The sequence below is a fragment of the Erinaceus europaeus genome, chromosome 6 (assembly GCF_950295315.1).
Source record: "Erinaceus europaeus chromosome 6, mEriEur2.1, whole genome shotgun sequence".
Lineage (NCBI taxonomy): Eukaryota > Metazoa > Chordata > Mammalia > Eulipotyphla > Erinaceidae > Erinaceus > Erinaceus europaeus.
Genome location: NC_080167.1, coordinates 6,561,830 through 6,580,233, shown reverse-complemented (window position 1 = coordinate 6,580,233; position 18,404 = coordinate 6,561,830). Strand labels below are relative to the sequence as shown.

General features: G+C 48.3%; 1 protein-coding gene across 3 annotated transcripts in view; it reads right to left on the bottom strand.

The window, feature by feature from the left end:
- Positions 1 to 18,404, bottom strand: part of GCN1 (GCN1 activator of EIF2AK4) — an 84,821-nt gene that overhangs the window by 16,875 nt on the left and 49,542 nt on the right. For all 3 annotated transcript variants that reach the window (XM_060192984.1, XM_060192983.1, XM_060192985.1), the window contains exons 26-42: positions 18,134 to 18,315; positions 16,428 to 16,508; positions 15,979 to 16,122; positions 15,050 to 15,177; positions 14,679 to 14,868; positions 14,475 to 14,545; positions 13,802 to 13,967; positions 13,263 to 13,457; positions 12,291 to 12,537; positions 11,004 to 11,125; positions 10,536 to 10,650; positions 9,625 to 9,804; positions 4,465 to 4,685; positions 1,463 to 1,531; positions 1,125 to 1,263; positions 844 to 1,040; positions 559 to 701 (exon numbers count right to left, since the gene is read on the bottom strand). In XM_060192984.1, coding sequence (XP_060048967.1) covers positions 559 to 701; positions 844 to 1,040; positions 1,125 to 1,263; positions 1,463 to 1,531; positions 4,465 to 4,685; positions 9,625 to 9,804; positions 10,536 to 10,650; positions 11,004 to 11,125; positions 12,291 to 12,537; positions 13,263 to 13,457; positions 13,802 to 13,967; positions 14,475 to 14,545; positions 14,679 to 14,868; positions 15,050 to 15,177; positions 15,979 to 16,122; positions 16,428 to 16,508; positions 18,134 to 18,315 — 2,590 coding nt within the window. The remainder of the gene's footprint in view (positions 1 to 558; positions 702 to 843; positions 1,041 to 1,124; positions 1,264 to 1,462; positions 1,532 to 4,464; positions 4,686 to 9,624; positions 9,805 to 10,535; positions 10,651 to 11,003; positions 11,126 to 12,290; positions 12,538 to 13,262; positions 13,458 to 13,801; positions 13,968 to 14,474; positions 14,546 to 14,678; positions 14,869 to 15,049; positions 15,178 to 15,978; positions 16,123 to 16,427; positions 16,509 to 18,133; positions 18,316 to 18,404) is intronic.

Sequence of the window (18,404 nt, the reverse complement as noted above, 5' to 3'; positions counted from 1 at the left end):
TTCTTTATATAACCATCACGCTTTCTTCCTGGCCCCCTCTTAAACCATTCTTTATAATGACTGAATACAAGTTCATGGGGCAGATGTGCAGTGAGTTTAAATCATCTCCTAATTTTTCAGCTGATCAATACTACAAAATTATCTTTGTTTTTTGTATTGTCACCAAAGTTATCATGAAACTATAAATCCATTGCTCCCAGCAGCTATTCCCCCCCCTTCCCCCCCCTTTCTAGGACAGAAAGAAACAGAGGGGAGGAGTAGAGAGGGAGAGAGGGAGAGCTTCATCACTCATGAAGATTCCCCCTTGCAGGCGAGGAGCAGGAGCTCACACCCAAGTCCTTACACACCACCCAGCCCTGCAAGATCCTTCTATAACACTTTCACTCTTGACTAGTTATGTCCCTAAAATAAATTCCTAGGAGTAGAATTTCCTGACTTCAACACAGGGGTGGGGCTGGAGGGAGAGAGAGGGGGAGAGAGAGGGGGAGAGAGAGAGAGAGAGGGAGAGTTCTCCAAACACAGAGCAGGGTCACTGGGTCCTTCTGCCAGGGTCCTCACCTTATTCTCCAGAGGTCATCAAAGAGTCCTTGCTCCAGCTGGGGCAGCAGCAGGGCAATGGCCGTCTCAGCATACATGGAGATGACTCTCTGGCCTGCACGCAGGGCTGTGTCCCGCACAAACTCATTCTCATCAGCAAGAGCCTGTAGGCACGCACAGAGTCTGTGTCAGCCGGACTACCTCCCTACACACCTCAGCCCACAAGAAAATGGAGACTCCCGGAAAAGCAGGTTAGGACTCCTGCTCCCAGTTCATCCTGCCTCTGGCAAGGTCACTGGTGCCTACCTTGAGGATGCAAGGGATGATGGGTCCCACGTATGGAGTGAACTTATCCCCAAAAGTGATGGGCAGGTAGTTGAACATCATGATATAGCCATCCCGGACATGAGGTGCAATGTCTACTTTGCTTGCTGTCGCCACAATTTCAGGCATCAACTTCTCCAGCTTCTCTACACCGAGGCCAGCCATGACTTCGGCCAACCCTACAGGAGACAGAATGGGTCACCGGGGCTGACGGTCCCTCCATGGTATGCCCAGTCTGGTCCCTGGGTTGGTTCTGGCCTCACCTTGTGCAGCACCAGAACGGTCCACTGAACTCTGCTCATATGTCAGCGTCTCCATCAGCCATGGCAGCAAGTCCTCAAAGCACGACTCCCCCATGCCCTTCACCATGGCCCCCAGGGCCTTTGCAGACACCGTCCGCACCTGTGGCGAAAGGAAACTGGCAACGGTGTGGAAAGCTGGCTCAGATCAAGGGAGCCACACAGGAGCAGGGTCTCCTAGGGGTCTCTTGTCCTTACCAAGTGGACAACAGAGTGACATACAGCAAACTCTCAGGAGCCCCCTCTCTGGAAACTGTTACAGTTAAGAAGCTCCTGTCCCCTCCCCTGTCTCCCAGGCTTACCTCAGGTACTGGGTCCAAAAGAGAGGCTTTCAGGCCAGGTGTGACACTTGGCAGGTAGGGAGCCAAGTCCTGCAATCATTAAGAGGGGACTCAGGAGAGGCCCAATTCCTGCTCTCTGGGGTCTGTTCCACTGTACAGCTGATCCCACTACTCTGCTAAACAGGCGGAACAATAAAAGGCAAATAACTCCCCCTTCTGACTGGTTCCCTGAAGTTCTCTTGCAAAGAATCAGGGAATAGGAGGGACAAAAGCTCAACCTCAACTGGTCAGCCAGCTTTCTCTTCCTGGGGCCAAAGCCCACCAACCCTAGAGATGTAAGAAATCATTTAGGGCAGGGATAGATAGCAATGGTTCTGCAAAAAGACTCCCATGCCTGAGGCTTCAAAGCCCCAGATTCAATACCACATACCACCATAAGCCAGAGCTAAGCAGTGCTCTGGTGAATGGGGGAGGGGCGGGGGGCGAGAAGGTTATTTCAAGTAATTGAGTGCCATTTTCTCTCTCCCTTTCTTTCTTTCTTTCTTTTTTTCTTTCTTTCTTTCTTTCTACCTATCTATCTATCTATCTATCTATCTATCTATCTATCTATCTGTCTATCTATAATTTTTTTTTGCCTCCAGGGTTACTGCTGGGGCTCAGTGCCTGCACCATGAATCCACTGCTCCTGGAGGCCATTTTTTCCCTTTTGTTACCCTGGTTGTTTTTATCGTTGTTGTGGTTGTAATTATCATTGCCATTGATGTCGTTGTTTTTTATGGATAGGACAGACAGAAATGGAGAGAGGAGGGGAAGACAAGGGGGAGAGAAAGATAGACACCTGCAGACCTGCTTCACTGCCTCTGAAGTGACACCTCTGCAGGTGTGGGACTGGGGGCTCGAACTGGGATCCTTGCGCTGGTCCTTGTGCTTTGCATCATGTGCGTTTACCACCCGACCCCCCTATCTATCATTTTTAGCCAGAGCACCCACCGCTCAGCTCTGGTTTACGGAAGTACTGGGGAGTGAACCTGGCAGCTCTGATGCCTCAGGAATGAAAGTCTTTTTTGCATAACCATTTTGCTATCTCTCCAGCCCTCTTAATAATCATATTCCCTTTCTTCACCTTAAATTGATTTTATCTTATAATACAGCATTCAGTGCTAGGGACCAGCTTGAAATATAGAAAACAGGGAGTCAGGTGGTAGCGCAGTGGGTTAAGCACACATGGTGCAAAGCACAAAGACCAGCTTAAGGATACCGGTTCGAGCCCCCGGCTCCCCACCTACGGGGGGGGGGGGGGTCACTTCATAGGCGGTGAAGCAGGTCTGCAGATGTCTATCTTTCTCTCGCCCTTACTGTCTTCCCCTCCTCCTCCTCTCTCTATTTCTCTCTGTCCTAACAACGAAGATATCAATAACAACTACAAAAAAAAAAAAAAAAAAAAAAACAAGGGCAATAAAAGAGAAAATAAATATAAAAATTAAAAAAAGAAATATAGAAAATAACTTATGTTCACTGTAGCATCTTTTCAAACAGCAAAAACTCTTGGGCACTGCATGACCAACTGGAATTACATTGGTCGTGGTAGATAACCTGATTGGGATGTAACTATTAAAAACTGGTTTTATGGATAACCTGTTATAAATTGGAAATAAGCTAATGTTCAGGAACATAATTTTTAAATGTAATAGTAAAATGTTAATAATAATTATTTTGAATTGGAAGATGGTAGAATTTTTTTTGAAAAAAATGGAGAACTTTTTAAGGTATTTATGAATAAAAATAAACATTTATTTATCAATGAAAGCAAGGGACAGAGTCTCATTCTGGCACATATGGTGCTGGGGATTGAACTCAGGCCCTCATGCTTGAGAGTTCAGTGCTTTATCCACTGTGCCACCACCAGGGCCAAGGGAGAATTTTTTTATTTTCTAAAAGTCTTTCCAATTTTCTAGGGTTGACATGACTTTCTCAGCTAACTTTTTAAATGTTTATTCTTTAATTTATAATTTTTTCTCATATTTGATAGGAGAGAGGAAAATTGAGAGGGGAGGAGGGAAGGAGGGAGGGAGGAGGGAGGGAGGGAGGGAGGGAGGGAGGGAGGGAGGGAGGGAGACATCTGCAGAGCTGCTTCACCACATGTAAAGTGATACCCCCCTCTTGCATCGTGGGGAATCAGGGGCTCAAACCAGGATCCTTGCACTTGGTATTATGTGCGCTTAACCCAGTGTGCCACTGCCCGGCACCTTCTTAGTTGACTTTTTAATTTTTTTGAATTTTTATTTCATTTTTTAATTTTCCTTTTCGTTGCCCTTGTTGCTTGTTGTTGTTATTATTAATGTCGTTGTTGTTGGATAGGACAGAGAGAAATGGAGAGAGGAGGGGAAGACAGAGGGGGAGAGAAAGACAGACACCTGCAGACCTGCTTCACCGCCTGTGAAGCGACGCCCCTGCAGGTGGGGAGCTGGGGCTCGAACCGGGAATTTTCTTTTTTTTTTTTTACATAGAGACGGAGAGGAAGAGTGAGTGAGAAGGGTTAGGCTCAAACCCAGGTCTAGCACATGGAAAAGCAACTCACTTTCCAAATGAACTGTTCCGCTGGCCCTATTTTTTGCTTTTTGCTCATAGCCTCAAAGAAGGGAGGTCACAAAAAATAAACCAAGTAAATCTCTCCTTCTCTGGGCTAAATTCCTCACGGAGACTTACAGGAGTGAAGAATCTATCCTCAGCACTCCTGAGAGATCTAATGAGAAGTGGAACCTTTTCTCCACTTTAGTCTGTAAAAGGGACCCAGTGGGGTAGTCCTCATCTCAGGGTTGAGCCAAGAAGGACTCTAACCATAATGCTTTGCCAGATGCCCGGGGAGCCTCAATTTCCACCCTTGACCCCAAAGTGGTCTCTCTTCAAACATCAATCAGGGAACAAACAACCATAGCCCTCCCATGTTGACTGTAAGTAGGAATGCTGCCCTACACCAGTCTCTCTACCAGTCTACCCTGAACCTGCCCCAGCTGGGCTGCTACCTTCTGGTCCGTCAGCGAGTACATGTTGCCGATAATCTGGGCAGCCATTTTTCGAGTGTCGGTGGACCGGTCCTGGAAGGCTCTCTGAACAATGGGCATGATGAGGGCTAGGGAGGGGGCATCGATGAAGTGGACAAACTTGGTGTCCAGTAGGGTCTGCAGACACTTCTGGGTCTTTCTGGAGGGGTCAGTCAGGGCATCCAGCAGGACCGGGGCAATGGCTGCAATTTCAGGGGAGACAAACTGGTTGGTAGAAGTCTAAGGCACAGCAAAGCCACCAGGTTCCCCATTCCCCAGAACAAGGAGGTAGGCAGTCTGGGGACACACCCTTCCTGGAGGCCTGCTAGCTTCCATCTGGGGAGGCCTGTCTGCAAAAAGGAATCCTTGTGCCACCAACAAACAGCTCAGAGGCAACTGCTGTCACCTCTTTGCACAGCAGATGCTGAAGACACCCATGAGGTAGCTTCTGTGGGTACTAAGCTACATCCATAGTTCTGAGCCTCCACAGAGAAGCTACTTGGGCACCACGGACCTTATGCTGGAAGCAGCAGTCCAAAGTGATTTTGTGGAACAACTTTCAGTGAGGGAGAGAAATAACACTGCTCAGAGCAGTTAGTCCAGAGAAAAAGCTCTGTCAACTTCAGCACAAAGGCATCCTGAGAGGAATACATGGCTTATCTTTTCTACAAGCCAAAAGAATTCAACCACTGCCAAGACCCATGATGGTAAACAATTTTAAAAAGCCCAAATGATAAGTACTTCTCCAAAAAGACTTGCAAATGGTCAATAAGCACAGGAAGATAGTTCATCAACAGGCATCAGGAAATGCAAATCAAAACCACAATGAGATGTCACTTCACAGCCACTAGAATGGCTATTACCAAAGAGAGTGGCAATGTGGGCTTTCACACGCCACTGATGGAAGTGTCAAATGGCCACTTTGAAAAACAGCCTGAGATCCTCCAAAAGGTAAGTAGGTACCACAAAACCCAGAAGCTAAGCAAAGGAACTGAAAAAACATGTCTACAAAAATAGCACTTGTTTGCAAGTATTTATAGTATAACAGTAAGACTAGAAGAAAAAAAAAAAAAGCAGAAATAACCCACATGTTCACCAACAAAGACAGGTAAGTAAAACGTAGTATATATGTACAATGAAATATTACTAGCCCAAAAAAGAAATGAAGCGCTGAGGTAAGTTACAGTGTGAATGAAGCCTGAAGACAATAAACTAAATGAGACACAAAAGGTCACTACACTAAGTAACTACTATGAAGTGTGAACAGACAAAACCAAATAGACTAGTGGTTGTTGAGAAAAAATAAATGAATGCTAACTAGTAGGGGTTTCTTTGAGGGGTGATAAAAATACTTAGGAACTAGTCAGTGGAGATATTTGCATAGTTAAGTGAATATACTTACAACAGTTGAATTTTATAGTTTTTAAAACTGAATTTTACATTAACTTTTATCTTCATTAAAAATGACCCACGTACCCCACACCTATGGACATCTAATCTTTGACAAAGGGGCTCAGACTATTAAATGGGGAAACCAGAGTCTCTTCAACCAGTGGTGTTGGAAACAATGGGTTGAAACATGCAGAAGAATGAAACTGAACCACTATATTTCACCAAATACAAAAGTAAATTCCAAGTGGATCAAGGACTTGGATGGTAGACCAGAAACTATCAGATACTTAGAGGAAAATATTGGCAGAACTCTCTTCCGCATAAATTTTAAAGACATCTTCAATGAAACGAATCCAATTACAAAGAAGACTAAGGCAAGTATAAGCCTATGGGACTACATCAAATTAAAAAGCTTCTGCACAGCAAAAGAAACCACTACCCAAACCAAGAGACCCCTCACAGAATAGGAGAAGATCTTTACATGCCATATACCAGACAAGAGTTTAATAACCAACATATATAAAGAGCTTGCCAAACTCAACAACAAGACAACAAATAACCCCACCCAAATAATGCAAATAAAGACAACAACAAGATACCACTTCACTCCTGTGAGAATGTCAACATCAGAAAAGGGAACAGCAGCAAATACTGGAGAGGCTGTGGGGTCAAAGGAACCCTCCTACACTGCTGGTGGGAATGTCAATTGGTCCAGCCTCTGTGGAGAACAATCTGGAGAACTCTCAGAAGGCTAGAAATGGACCTACCCTATGACCCTGCAATTCCTCTCCTGGGGATAGATCCTAAGGAACCCAACACACCCATCCAAAAAGATCTGTGTACACATATGTTCTTGGCAGCACAATCTGTAATAGCCAAAACCTGGAAGCAACCCAGGTGTCCAACAACAGATGAGTGGCTGGCTGAGCAAGTTGTGGTCTATATACACAATGGAATACTACTCAGCTATAAAAAATGGTGACTTCACCGTTTTCAGCCAATCTTGGATGGACCTTCAAAAATTCATGTTGAGTGAAATAAGTCAGAAACAGAAGGATGAATATAGAATGATCTCACTCTCAGGCTGAAGATGAAAAACAAGATCAGAAAAGAAAACACAAGTAGAACCTGAAATGGAATTGGCATATTGCACCAAAGTAAAAGACTCTGGGGTGGGTGGGTGGGGAGAATACAGGTCCAAGAAGGATTCAGAAGACCTAGTGGGGGTTGTATTGTTATATGGGAAACTGGGGAATGTTATGCATGTACAAACTATTGTACTTACTGTTGAATGTAAAACATTAATTCCCCAATGAAAAAAAAAATTAAAAAAAAAAAAAAAAAAGACCCACGTGTGGTCCGGGAGGTGGCGCAGTGATAAGGCTTTGGACTCTCAAGCATGAGGTCCTGAGTTCGATCCCCAGCAGCACATGTGCCAGAGTTATGTCTGGTTCTTTCTCTCTCCTCCTATCTTCTCATGAATAAATAAATAAAATCTTAAAAAAAAAAAAAAAGACCCACACAGGCTGCTCCAAAAAGCAAGATATATCCACCTACTTTCCAGACATGAAACTATTCTGGACACTGTAATGACAACACCCAAGTATTACAATTCAACCACAAAACAAGGTAACTTTATTTTCTGAACCCCCACACCCAAAGATGGGGGACAGCCAGGTGGTGAATCATCTAGTACAGCACACATAAAGCCATGGCAGAGGACCCACGGGTTAGCCCGGGGTCCACACCTACAGGGAGGAAGTTTTACGAGTAATGGAGCAGTGCTGTAGGCATCACCCCTTCTCTCTGTCTCTCTCTCTCTCTTTCTCTCTACACTTCTGTCTCCCACCCTCTATGAAAAAATAAAGATTAAAAAGGGGGTGTGGAGGTGAACAGAACAATGGTTATGCAAAAAGACTCATGCCTGAGGCTCCCAAGTCCCAGGTTCAATCCCCTGAACCACCGTAAACCAGAGCTGAGCAGGGCTCTGGGCACCAGGGACACTGGGGTTGGTACAGATGCTCAACCCAAGCAATAACCCGACCCTGGAGGTCAAAAAGAATCCGGCAATACTCTACTGAAATACACTGACCAGATCTGATGTTCCACACCAAAGTTTAAAATTTAACAAGCAATATGCTAGTCAAGGTTGCTGGCTAGGTTTTGTTTCTAGAAGTCAACCTCACTCAAGAAAGAACCATACTAAAGACAACAGTGAGATAGTGAGAATGCCATACGCCAGGAAAGGCAGCAGCAACAAACGCTGGAGAGGCTGTGGGGTCAAAGGAACCCTCCTACACTGCTGGTGGGAATGTCAATTGGTCCAACCTCTGTGGAGCACAGTCTGGAGAACTCTCAGAAGGCTAGAAATGGACCTACCCTATGATCCTGCAATTGCTCTCCTGGGGATAGGTCCTAAGGAACCCAACACACCCATCCAAAAAGATTTGTGTACACCTATGTTCATAGCAGCACAATTTGTAATAGCCAAAACCTGGAAGCAAGCCAGGTGTCCAACAATAGATGAGTGGTTGAGCAAGTTGTGGTATATATACACAATGAAATACTACTCAGCTATTAAAAATGGTGATTTCACCGTTTTCAACCCATCTTGGATGGAGCTTGAAGAAATCGTGTTAAGTGAAATAAGTCAGAAACAGAAGGATGAATATGGGATGATCTCACTTTCAGGCAGAAGTTGAAAAACAAGATCAGAAGAGAAAACACAAGTAGAACCTGAACTGGAGTTGGTGTATTGCACCAAAGTAAAAGACTCTGGGGTGAGTTGAGGGGGGAGAGTACAGGTCCTGGAAAAGGATGACAGAGGACCTAGTGGGGGTTGTATTGTTATGTGGAAAACTGAGAAATGTTATGCATGTACAAACTACTGTATTTACTGTTAAGTGTAAAACATTAATCCCCCAATAAAGAAATTGAAAAGAAAAAAAGAACCATGCTGAAGAATACTGTTAAATTTATAAGCAATAAAATGTCGCAAATTTAAAAAACTACTAAAACAAAAGGTAGACATATTATGACTGTTTTGCACTGTGTAGAAATTTCAAATCATGCTATACACCTCAAACTAATATCATGCCATACAACAACTATAGTTCTTTTTTTTTTTTTTTTAAGTTTAGAGAAGGGGAATAACCTTTCTCTACCTCTATCACAGGTCTCCTGGAATGACACTGAAGCAAAAATTCTTAAAGAAACAAACAGTTTCAATGATGCTGATATGAACCTAACTGATCATGTTGATTCTGTTGACTTCACAGCTCAATTCCAGCACAGGCCTCTAAGACAAGATGCTTCTGGGGCCGGGTGGTAGCACACCTGGTTGAGCGCGCATATTACAGTGCACAAGGACCCAGATTCGAGCCCACAGTCCCCACTTGCAGGGGGAAAGCTTTGCAAGTGGTAAAGCAGGACTGCAGGTGTCTCTCTGTCTCTCTCCCTCTCTATCACCCCCTTCCCTCTCAATTTCTGGCTGTCTCTATCCAATAAATAAAGATAATTAAAAAAAAAATGCTTCTGAGCCAATGACTCAGTTTCCTGATGATAAAGTCATTGATTACTACTACTGCAGACCACCAAGAAAGCAGATTGCTTCCAAACTAATTATTCTTGAAAAAGGGCCTCCCAGAATTTACAGTTCATTTCAGCATGAAAATGCTTGTCCTTAGAGAACAAAGGTCCTTGCTGAATGGCTGCAGAAGCAGCAGCAGCCAGGGGCAGTGCAAGGCATACCCAGGATCTCCGGGTTCCTGATGACTGAGCCGATTTGCCTGAGCGCCTGCTGTCCAGCCTTCTGCACTTTGACATGGGAGTCGGTCAGCACCTCTGTGAGCTTAGGCACGATGTTGGGCAGGCAGGACGACAGCTGCTTGGGAGCACAGTACGCCATTGCCCCGAGCAGCTCCACCGACCCTGCAGAAAGTAGACATATGGCCAGCATGAAATCAGTGAGAGCAGACTGGCAGAGTTGTCTGGGAGAGCCGCCCAGCCAAGGGACAAGTGGTCTGCTCCTCTGCAGACTGCGCCCAAGCAGTCCCCAGGAGGAGAGCAGAGAAACTAGCTCCAACAGAGCGAGCAAAACGCCTGAGGCCTGCTGAGCTTGGAGCCGTCATAGGGACTGGGCAGTGGGGAGGAAAAGGCAAGACTGGGGTGGTGAGAACTGCCTCAGTGCTGCCAGGGGTCACAGCCAGTTCACTGGATTTCTTGGGGCTAGGTGGTGGCACACCTGGTTGAACACACAAGTCACAATGCTCAAGGACCCGGGTTTGAGTCCCTGATCCCCACCTGCAGGAGGAAAGCTTCACAAGTGGTGAAGTAGGGCTGCATGTGTTTCTTTGCCTCTCTCCTTATCAACCTTGCCCTCTCAATTTCTGGCTGACTCTATCTAATAAATAAAGATAATAAAAAACTTTATAAAAAGATTAAGATCTTAGACTAGAATTCTCCAAACAAGAGCAATTCTGACTCTATCTGTTCTATGCATGAAGATGCCAGGTAAGATGACATTTTCCGAGCATTTTAATGGGGGTGAAAGCTTTGGACTCACAGAACTCGCCACCAGACTAGTCTCGAAGCTCTGAGATTTTCTCTGATCATTTTCAGGATCCAAAGTTGAGAGACTGATACAGAAGAATGGGCCTTACCAGCTTTGGTCCTCCAGGATTCCTCCTCCAGGGCTGCCAGTAAAGAGGGGAGCACCAACTTCACCCCATGAGCACTCAGGTTGCTCATCACAGCCTTGGCACAATCATCTGCGGCCTCAAAAGAGGAGAAAAGGCCTGTTGTTTAGGCGTCTCCTCGTCTAAGCACAAGGGGGGAGGCCCAATGTTGACCCCAGAGCACCCTCTGGGCATACCCACTTATGGGGGGGTGGGGGTGGGGGGTTATGGCAGGGCCTGCAGGTACAGGAGAGCAGACACATGGCTCTCATCTCCTAGAGCTGCAGCACTTCACTGGGAGCCAGGAGTCTGCACCAGGAACTGGTGATCAGGGTGCAAGCAGAAGGGACACTTGTGGCAAGGGCCTTCCACCTCCCTCGAGACTCCCCACTGAGCCTCATGCCCAGGGTCAGCCACCCACTGGCAGTCCTCCCGCCCAGTCTCAGGCCTTACCTCCCGCACGTACTGGTTTCCATCCCCAAAGCACAGCAGCAGGTGGGGTAGCACATGAACCACGTAGGGCTCAAAGAGCTTCCCCAGCATGGTGCAGAGCATCTCGAAGGCAAAGAGCGCTCCTGGAGAGAAGGGGCAGCCGCTGGGAAAGTGCCCCCTCAGCAAAGCTGCAGGTCAGCCTCCCCACACCCCTTCCTAACCAGGGCAAATGCAGGCCTGACGTGGGCAACACAGAAGGGAGCAGCAGCCTCTGCCTCCCGCAGAGCGGCGATACAGCTGAGCTGAACAGAGGGGGGACACCCACCACTTCCCGGTACTAACAAAAAGGCAAAAGCTCCTCAAACTCAGGGTGTCACTGAGTCCAGAGTAAGCAAGTCCAGGCCAGAGTCCAGGAGAGCGCTCATCAGGCAAAGAACATGCCTGCCATCCATAAGGCCCTGGGTTCAGGCCCTGGTAAAACATGGAAGCACCAAAAACAGTACCAAGGGAACTCCATAGATGGTAATGTTTTCGTGACTCTCCCTCCATTTAAAAAAATTAAAAAACAGAGAGCAGGGAGTTTTATTTTATGAGACAGGATTTCCTCTCTCACACATGTGCTAGAGAACCTCAGTATGTTCGAGGGCCTGACCCTCAGCACTGCTATATGCCTAAGCTATGCACAGCTCTGAGCTTGCTCACTCTCAGGGCAGGGGAGGCAGCTCAGCAGTATAGCACAGATGTGAAGTCCTGGGCTCACGGCCTAGCAGCAAAAAGAAAGTCCAGGGAGTTGGGCGGTAGCGCAGCGGGTTAAGCGCACGTGGCGCGATGCCCAAGTGACTGACTTAAGGATCCCGGTTCGAGCCTCAGGCTCCCCACCTGCAGGGGAGTCGCTTCACAGGCGGTGAAGCAGGTCTGCTGGTGTCTGTCTTTCTCTCCCCCTGTCTTCCCCTCCATTTCTCTCTGTCCTATCCAACAATGACAACAGCAATAACAACAATGACTACAACAATAAAACAAGGGCAACAAAAGGGAATTAAAAAAAAAAAAAAGTCCAGGTCACATCAGCAAGGTGAGGACAGAAGGGGCTGCGTGAGGTCCCACCAGTGCGGCTCCCTCAGGAGAGTCACTGCCCCTCAATGGTTGGAGTAAGGGCAGACTCCTTCCACTGAAGGTTGTGGGGATCAAATTTTTGACTGTTCTCAACTCTCCACTGATGCCACTCAAGGGAGGGCAGCGAGGATCCCTCTTGCCCTTAGAAATGCCTACTGATTTACATGTAAGCAGCCACTGAGCTCAGACACTCACCCTCTCGCCGACGGAAGTTCTTCTTATCCTGGATGGCATCTGTCAGCGCCGCCATCATCTCCTGCTGCTTCAGTGAGAGGATGCCCAGGCCCTTCACCAGCCCGGCCAGCCCGTAGGCAGCCCCTTTGCGCTCGGCGTACTTGTCTGACTCCAGCAGCTGCTGCATCAGCCTCTGGATCATCCCGCCAGCATCCTCCTTGATGGCTGGCACCAGGGGCGGCAAGCAGCTGGCTACAGATTCCTGGACCTACGGGAGACCCGTCACATCTGAACTGCGGCACCTCAACTCCAGCTGCTCCCCGTGGCTGTGAGTCAACAACAGCCGTGGAGCTGCATGGGAGGTGGTGCAGTGGGTAAGACGTTATCCAAGCATGAGGTTCTGAGTTCGATCCCTGACACTGCATATACCAGAGTGATACTCTCTGGTTCTATTTCCTCCTCTCTCTCGCTCTCTCATTAATAGTTTTTTTTAAAAGAAAAAGAGCACCCCTGGAGTAGTGAGATAGCACAGTAGTAGTACACAAGATTTGCAATCAAGAGGTTCAAGGTTCCATTCCTTTTTTTTTTTTATATATTTTATTATTGGATAGAGACAGAGAGAAACTGAGAAGAGAGGGGCAGATAGAGAGGGAAAGAGAGAGAGAGACACTTGCAGCCCTGCTTTACCACTCATGAAGCTTCATCCCTGCCAAGTGGGGATTAGGGGCTTGAACCTGGATCCTTGAAACACTGCAATGTGTACGTTTAACCAGGTGTGCCATCACCTGGCCCCAGGTTCCATTCGTAGTATCACCAACAGCCAGAGCTGAGCAGTGCTCTAGTTAAAAAACAAGAGTGCAGAAAACCACCCACAGAGAGGGAGTAGCTCCCTACAGACAACTGGGATTTCTGGATCCTAACACCCAAGACGTCCCTCCCTTCCCATTGCCTTCCAGAGACAGGCACCTGTCCCCACTGGGCTGTGGGCAATACCTGCTGGGAAGGAGTGGAGAGGGCAGCGATGAGCTTGGCGACGATGGGCTTCACTTTGGGGTCACTCTTGTCCAGGTGCTTAGCCAGAGAGCCCATGAGGACCACCACACTCTGCCGCACAGCATCATAGCTGGCATCGTTAGGTGCGTTCTTCAGGAACTCCTCGAACACTGGCAGCAATGAGTTGACATTCTCCTGCAAGGTCACAACCACATGGGCCCTTGCATCAGCTGTGCCCAGGCAGGATGGTCTCTGCCCAAGCAACCAGCCCAGGTCTGGCTCCGGGACAGATGTCCTGAGCCAGCTGGCAATACCAGCAGGTGGGTTCTCCAGTTTCCTGGCAGGAGTACAGCAGACTTACAAGAATTTAACACCATACCGGCACAAAGGAAATAGAAATGGCATTTTCTATGGGGCGCCCAGAATCTTCCCTGGGCGTCTGGCTCTCCACAACCTCCAGCCCTGCCTCCTGTCAGGAAGCAGCCTCTGCAACCCTGAACTGCTCCTCCCCCACCTCCAGGTAGCTGAAAACTTTATACCTTTCCATGGGCATTGAGTGTGGCAAGAGCTGCATCTAACATACACTTCCGGACATCTGGATTTCGGTCATTGAGGGCATCAGGGACAAAAAACTGAAAGAGTGGCTTCACCTGCGAGCTGTCCAAACACTGGGAGAGTTTGTTCAGGGCCAAAGCCAAGCCACACCTGAGAAAGAAATTTATGTCCAAGGAGTGAGAACCAGCCGACAGCCTCCTCTGCTGTGGAATCTGTCCCGGAATGGCCTTGAGAGAAGGAGCTTGTGAATGGCCAGCACTCATTGCGAATAGCTCAGAGCTCAGTGCTTACTGAAGTGTCTACACAAAAGTCCACCTGCTATCTACCCCAAGTCTGCCTCCTACAGAGGGCAGGGGACCCTCTCTGCTTGTTTCCTCATGTATAAGTGTAATGCTTACTCCTCTCTCTCCAGGAAAGGCTAGAGGAAGAGAGAGGTAAAGGAATCAGCTATGAAGACACAAGTGAACATACTGTACAAAGGGGAACTGGGTCCATGGTCACACGGCTAGTGCGAGAGGCCTCATCACTTGAACTCTGGTCTCTCAGATTCAAGGGAAGTCTTGCGCACCCCCCCCCCCCCCGCTTTCCATTACCCCATGCTGCTTCCTGATAGCATCCCCCCCCACTCTGGGCACAAGATTGCTAGAGTTGTCATACCTGGCTTCCCACTGATCTGGAGGTGATTCTGAGATAACTCGTCCCAAAGCATCCAGCACTGGGGGTGGTCGCTGCAACAGACAGGTTGATAAGTTGCACTGTAGTGGTCTCTCGAGCCCAGCCAGAGCCACCCTGAATCCCGGTGAGCTGAGTCCCACCCACGCTCACACGACCCAACCGCCTCAGGGTGCACCTACTACTCACATAGAGCTTCTCCTGGTAGATCTCCATGAGCCTGCCCATGACCTCTGCCGCCTGCCGCTGGTAACGTGCCACTGCCTGGGAGAGAGCTTCTGCCCCGGCCTGCCTCACAGCGGCCTCATGATAGATGACATCATCGATCAGCAAGGAGCAGAGGTCTGGCTGTAGGCCCAAGCCCATGGTTGACCACAGCCTGGAGCAGCACGAAGGGAGGTGATGATCAGGCAAGAATCCATAGCGCCCACCCCACCACACCCAACCACTCAGCCCTTCTCTCACTGCAGGCCGCGCACACGAGGTCCAGCTGCTTCAGAGGAGTGAGGGGGCAGAGGCATGGGGCAGGAGAAAATAACTCATATTCCAGTGGCCCTCACCTCTCAGCCAGCCTCTGGATTTCCTCCTCCCTGTCAAACTTGACCACCCAGAGCCGGCGCAAAAGGTTCAGGCCATTCTTCTCATCGGTATCAGGCATCGGCAACACCATGTGGAGTTCCATCAGCCCCTGGGTGGCACAAGTGGACAGTGAGGCATACCCCTCGAGAGCCCTCCACCTGCCTCTTGAGCCTCCCTCTAGGGCTGGACTATACAAGGTGCAGCCCCCAGTCACACGGGTCCTGACTGTCACGTCAGCTAAGACTGATTACAGAGCCCTCAGTCACACCAGCCACGCGCTGGCTAACGGCGACTGCACAGGACAGCACTGGTCTGGGGGTGCCTCAAACTCTTCAAATGGTTTTTATCTGTAAAATGATGTGTGTGGTGGCAGATTACTTTTAAATGTGGAAAACAAAAAAAAAATCAAAGCCTAACTCAGCAACACAAGTAAAACTCCAGAAAAAGAATTCACCTAGTTTTGCCTCAAAAAAAAAAAAAAAAAAAAAATCACCCCACTGTTACTGTTTTGTTTTTCCATTCAGATTCTACCAGGAGGCTGACAATGGGGAGCTACTATCTTTTAGTTCAAGGGGTGGCTCTGGCTCTTAGGCCAGAAGCACAGGAAAAGGCAAGTACAAGCTGGTCACATCTGCCTACGAAAATGCCAAGACCCATGTCCTACTTCAGAAATCTGGTGACCACTTCAGAGGGGAAGAGAATATCAGACATCCATAGATGACCACGGCTGCTCAGTTGCTCTGATTCCTAAAAGTGACCCAACCCGCACCCCAAGGCTTCCTCTCTGCCTCCTGGATGTCCTGGAGCAGACACGAGGCATCTCGGTCAGATTCAGACTGTTACAAAACTCACACATTTGCACTGAGAATAAGGGACACTGTGGTGACCCTGTGAGGGGCTGGGCACATACCCGGAGCGCAGTGTCCCGCACGCTGGCACACGGGGACAGCAAGGCACAGAGCAGCACATCCACCTCCTCCTGCTCAGCGAAGGCACAGCCATCCTTGCCGCTGCTGCTGGCGCACAGGGCGGTCAAGGTGTCTGAAGCCAGAACCTAAGGAGGACAATGGGCCACTGAACTCAACTTAGCCAACAGATGGCTCCGTGGGATCACACAAGGGGCCAGGTGATGAGACCACCACCCGCAGGCCTACCAGGGGCTAGAGCGAGCTCCAGGCCAAGGCCAGTGGCAAAGTGCCCCACCAGCTGAGAACAGTCGGGCTGAATCTCAAAGGCAGTCCTCCTGGCCCAGTGCAAAAGTTCAGGGCAAGAGAGAGAAAACAGGACTCAACCCTGACCCGGACCTGAGGCTGGAGTTAGAGCTGAGTAACAGCAACAGCCAAGTGAAGCCCAGCTCACCTGCAGGCGGGGCGAGCCCGTGCCGATGACCCACGTCAGGAGGCGCAGCATGGCGACTCGAGGCAGCAGCTCTGGACCGTTCTAAGAGAGCAGAGCACAAGTCAGATTCTGAGGAAGCCCAGAGGGACATGAGCCTTCACCCATGGGGGAACACTCTCGAGGCTGACTCCACTGGATAGAAGTTGTAAGGTCTACAACTAGTTCTTAGAACCAACCCCAGATCCTCAAGGACCAAAAACAAAACCTGAAACTTGCTTGAAATGTAGTGAGTACTGATGACCCATTAATGTACAAAGAGACACTTAACAAGTAAAGGAACCGGAGAATAAAATGGGATACCATTTTTTCACCATTGTGGGCAACATTAAGACTGAGATTAACTGGGTTTTGAGAAAAAGAGAGCTTTTAGTGAGGGTCCAATTTAGAACATGCTACTGGACCTAGCAGCAGCACGCCCAAGAATTTGTCCTGAGGGTATACAAGAGCCAAGGGTATAATCACACCAGAGCACTGTTCACAGTAAACAAAACCTATAAAGAACCTGAAGATATCCATCAAAGGTGGCCCTAGAGATGGTACAATAGATAAAGAGTTGGACCTGGGGGCGGGGATAGATACCATAATGGGTATGCAAACAGACTCTCAGGTCTGAGGCTCAAAGTCCAAGGTTCAATCCCCTGCATCACCATAAACCAGAGCTGAGCAGTGCTCTGGTTAAAAAAAAGAGTTGGGCCCTCACATATGAGTCCAAGTTCCATCCCTGGCATGGCTTGTGCCAGAGTGACACTCTGATTTTCTCTTTCCTCCCTCACATACATACCTACATCTAAAAAAAAAAAAACCAACTATCCATCAGGTAAAAAGCTCAAAACATGGTGTATCCATAGAACCACACATGATCAATAAAGAATTTCACTGCACTCACACGGAGGTGACACAGAGAAATTATATGAAAACAGCAGTACAATCCATTTTTGCTTAACTCTGCAGGGGTGGGAATGGGTAGGTTTGCACGTGTTTGTTATTAAAAAAAGAAAGAAAAAAAAAGGTTCACAAGGGCCAGGGACACAGTTCAGCCTATCAGAGTACCGATTTACAAGTTTAAAGCCCCAGAGCCCACAGGTTCAATCCCTAATATCAGCTGAGGCCAGCCAGAGTTGAGCAGTGTTCTGGTCCTTTCTCTTCCCTCCCCCCCCACCCCACACACACAGTGGGGGGAAAAAAATTAAAAGGTCCACAGGAACATAAGCCAAATTGTTGTAGCATTTCTGTTTCTCTAGTGTTGGGAAAGTATGTATGCACTATTATGGCAAATTCTTACAAGATAATCTATTAGAAAGAAACATCTGTAACAACTGAGGTATAATATCATCATCATAAGCATGTCAAAGAGAAAGTGAGCACTACTACTTTCTGAATTAGAAACGAAATACATAGCAAATTTAAACAAAGTCCCTCAACTTCTTTAGGTCAGAGCCAGATGAAACTAGATGCCAGATGCCACACAACACCTGTAAGCCTTGAGGCCCTGACAACTGTGCTAAAGAGAACATCTGGCTCTACACCCCCTCCGGCCCTCCATGGCTGCTACTCTAAGTATAAACACACATTCTGTCCTCCTGAGCTGAGGATGGCCCCGGAGCTGGTTAATGCCCCTGCCTCCCACACCCCTCTCCACCAAAGAGAAGCCAAGCTCTCCTTCTGACCTCGTCCACATGCCCAGACAGGATGGTGGAGGAGGCCCTCAGCTGGGCATGGACAGTAAGGATCTGAAGAACCTGGGCTATTCGCTCTTCATCTTCCTCACTGTGGTGGGGCATCTCAGTCAGCACCATCTTCAGGAAGGGGAAAACTAAGGAGAAGGCTGGTGCAGAGAGCGGCCCGGCATCTGTGAAAGCAAGAAACAGACATGATCCCGCAGGAAGGGCAGGGCAGGGCAGGGCAGGGCAGGGCAGGGCAGGGCAGGGCAGGGCAGGG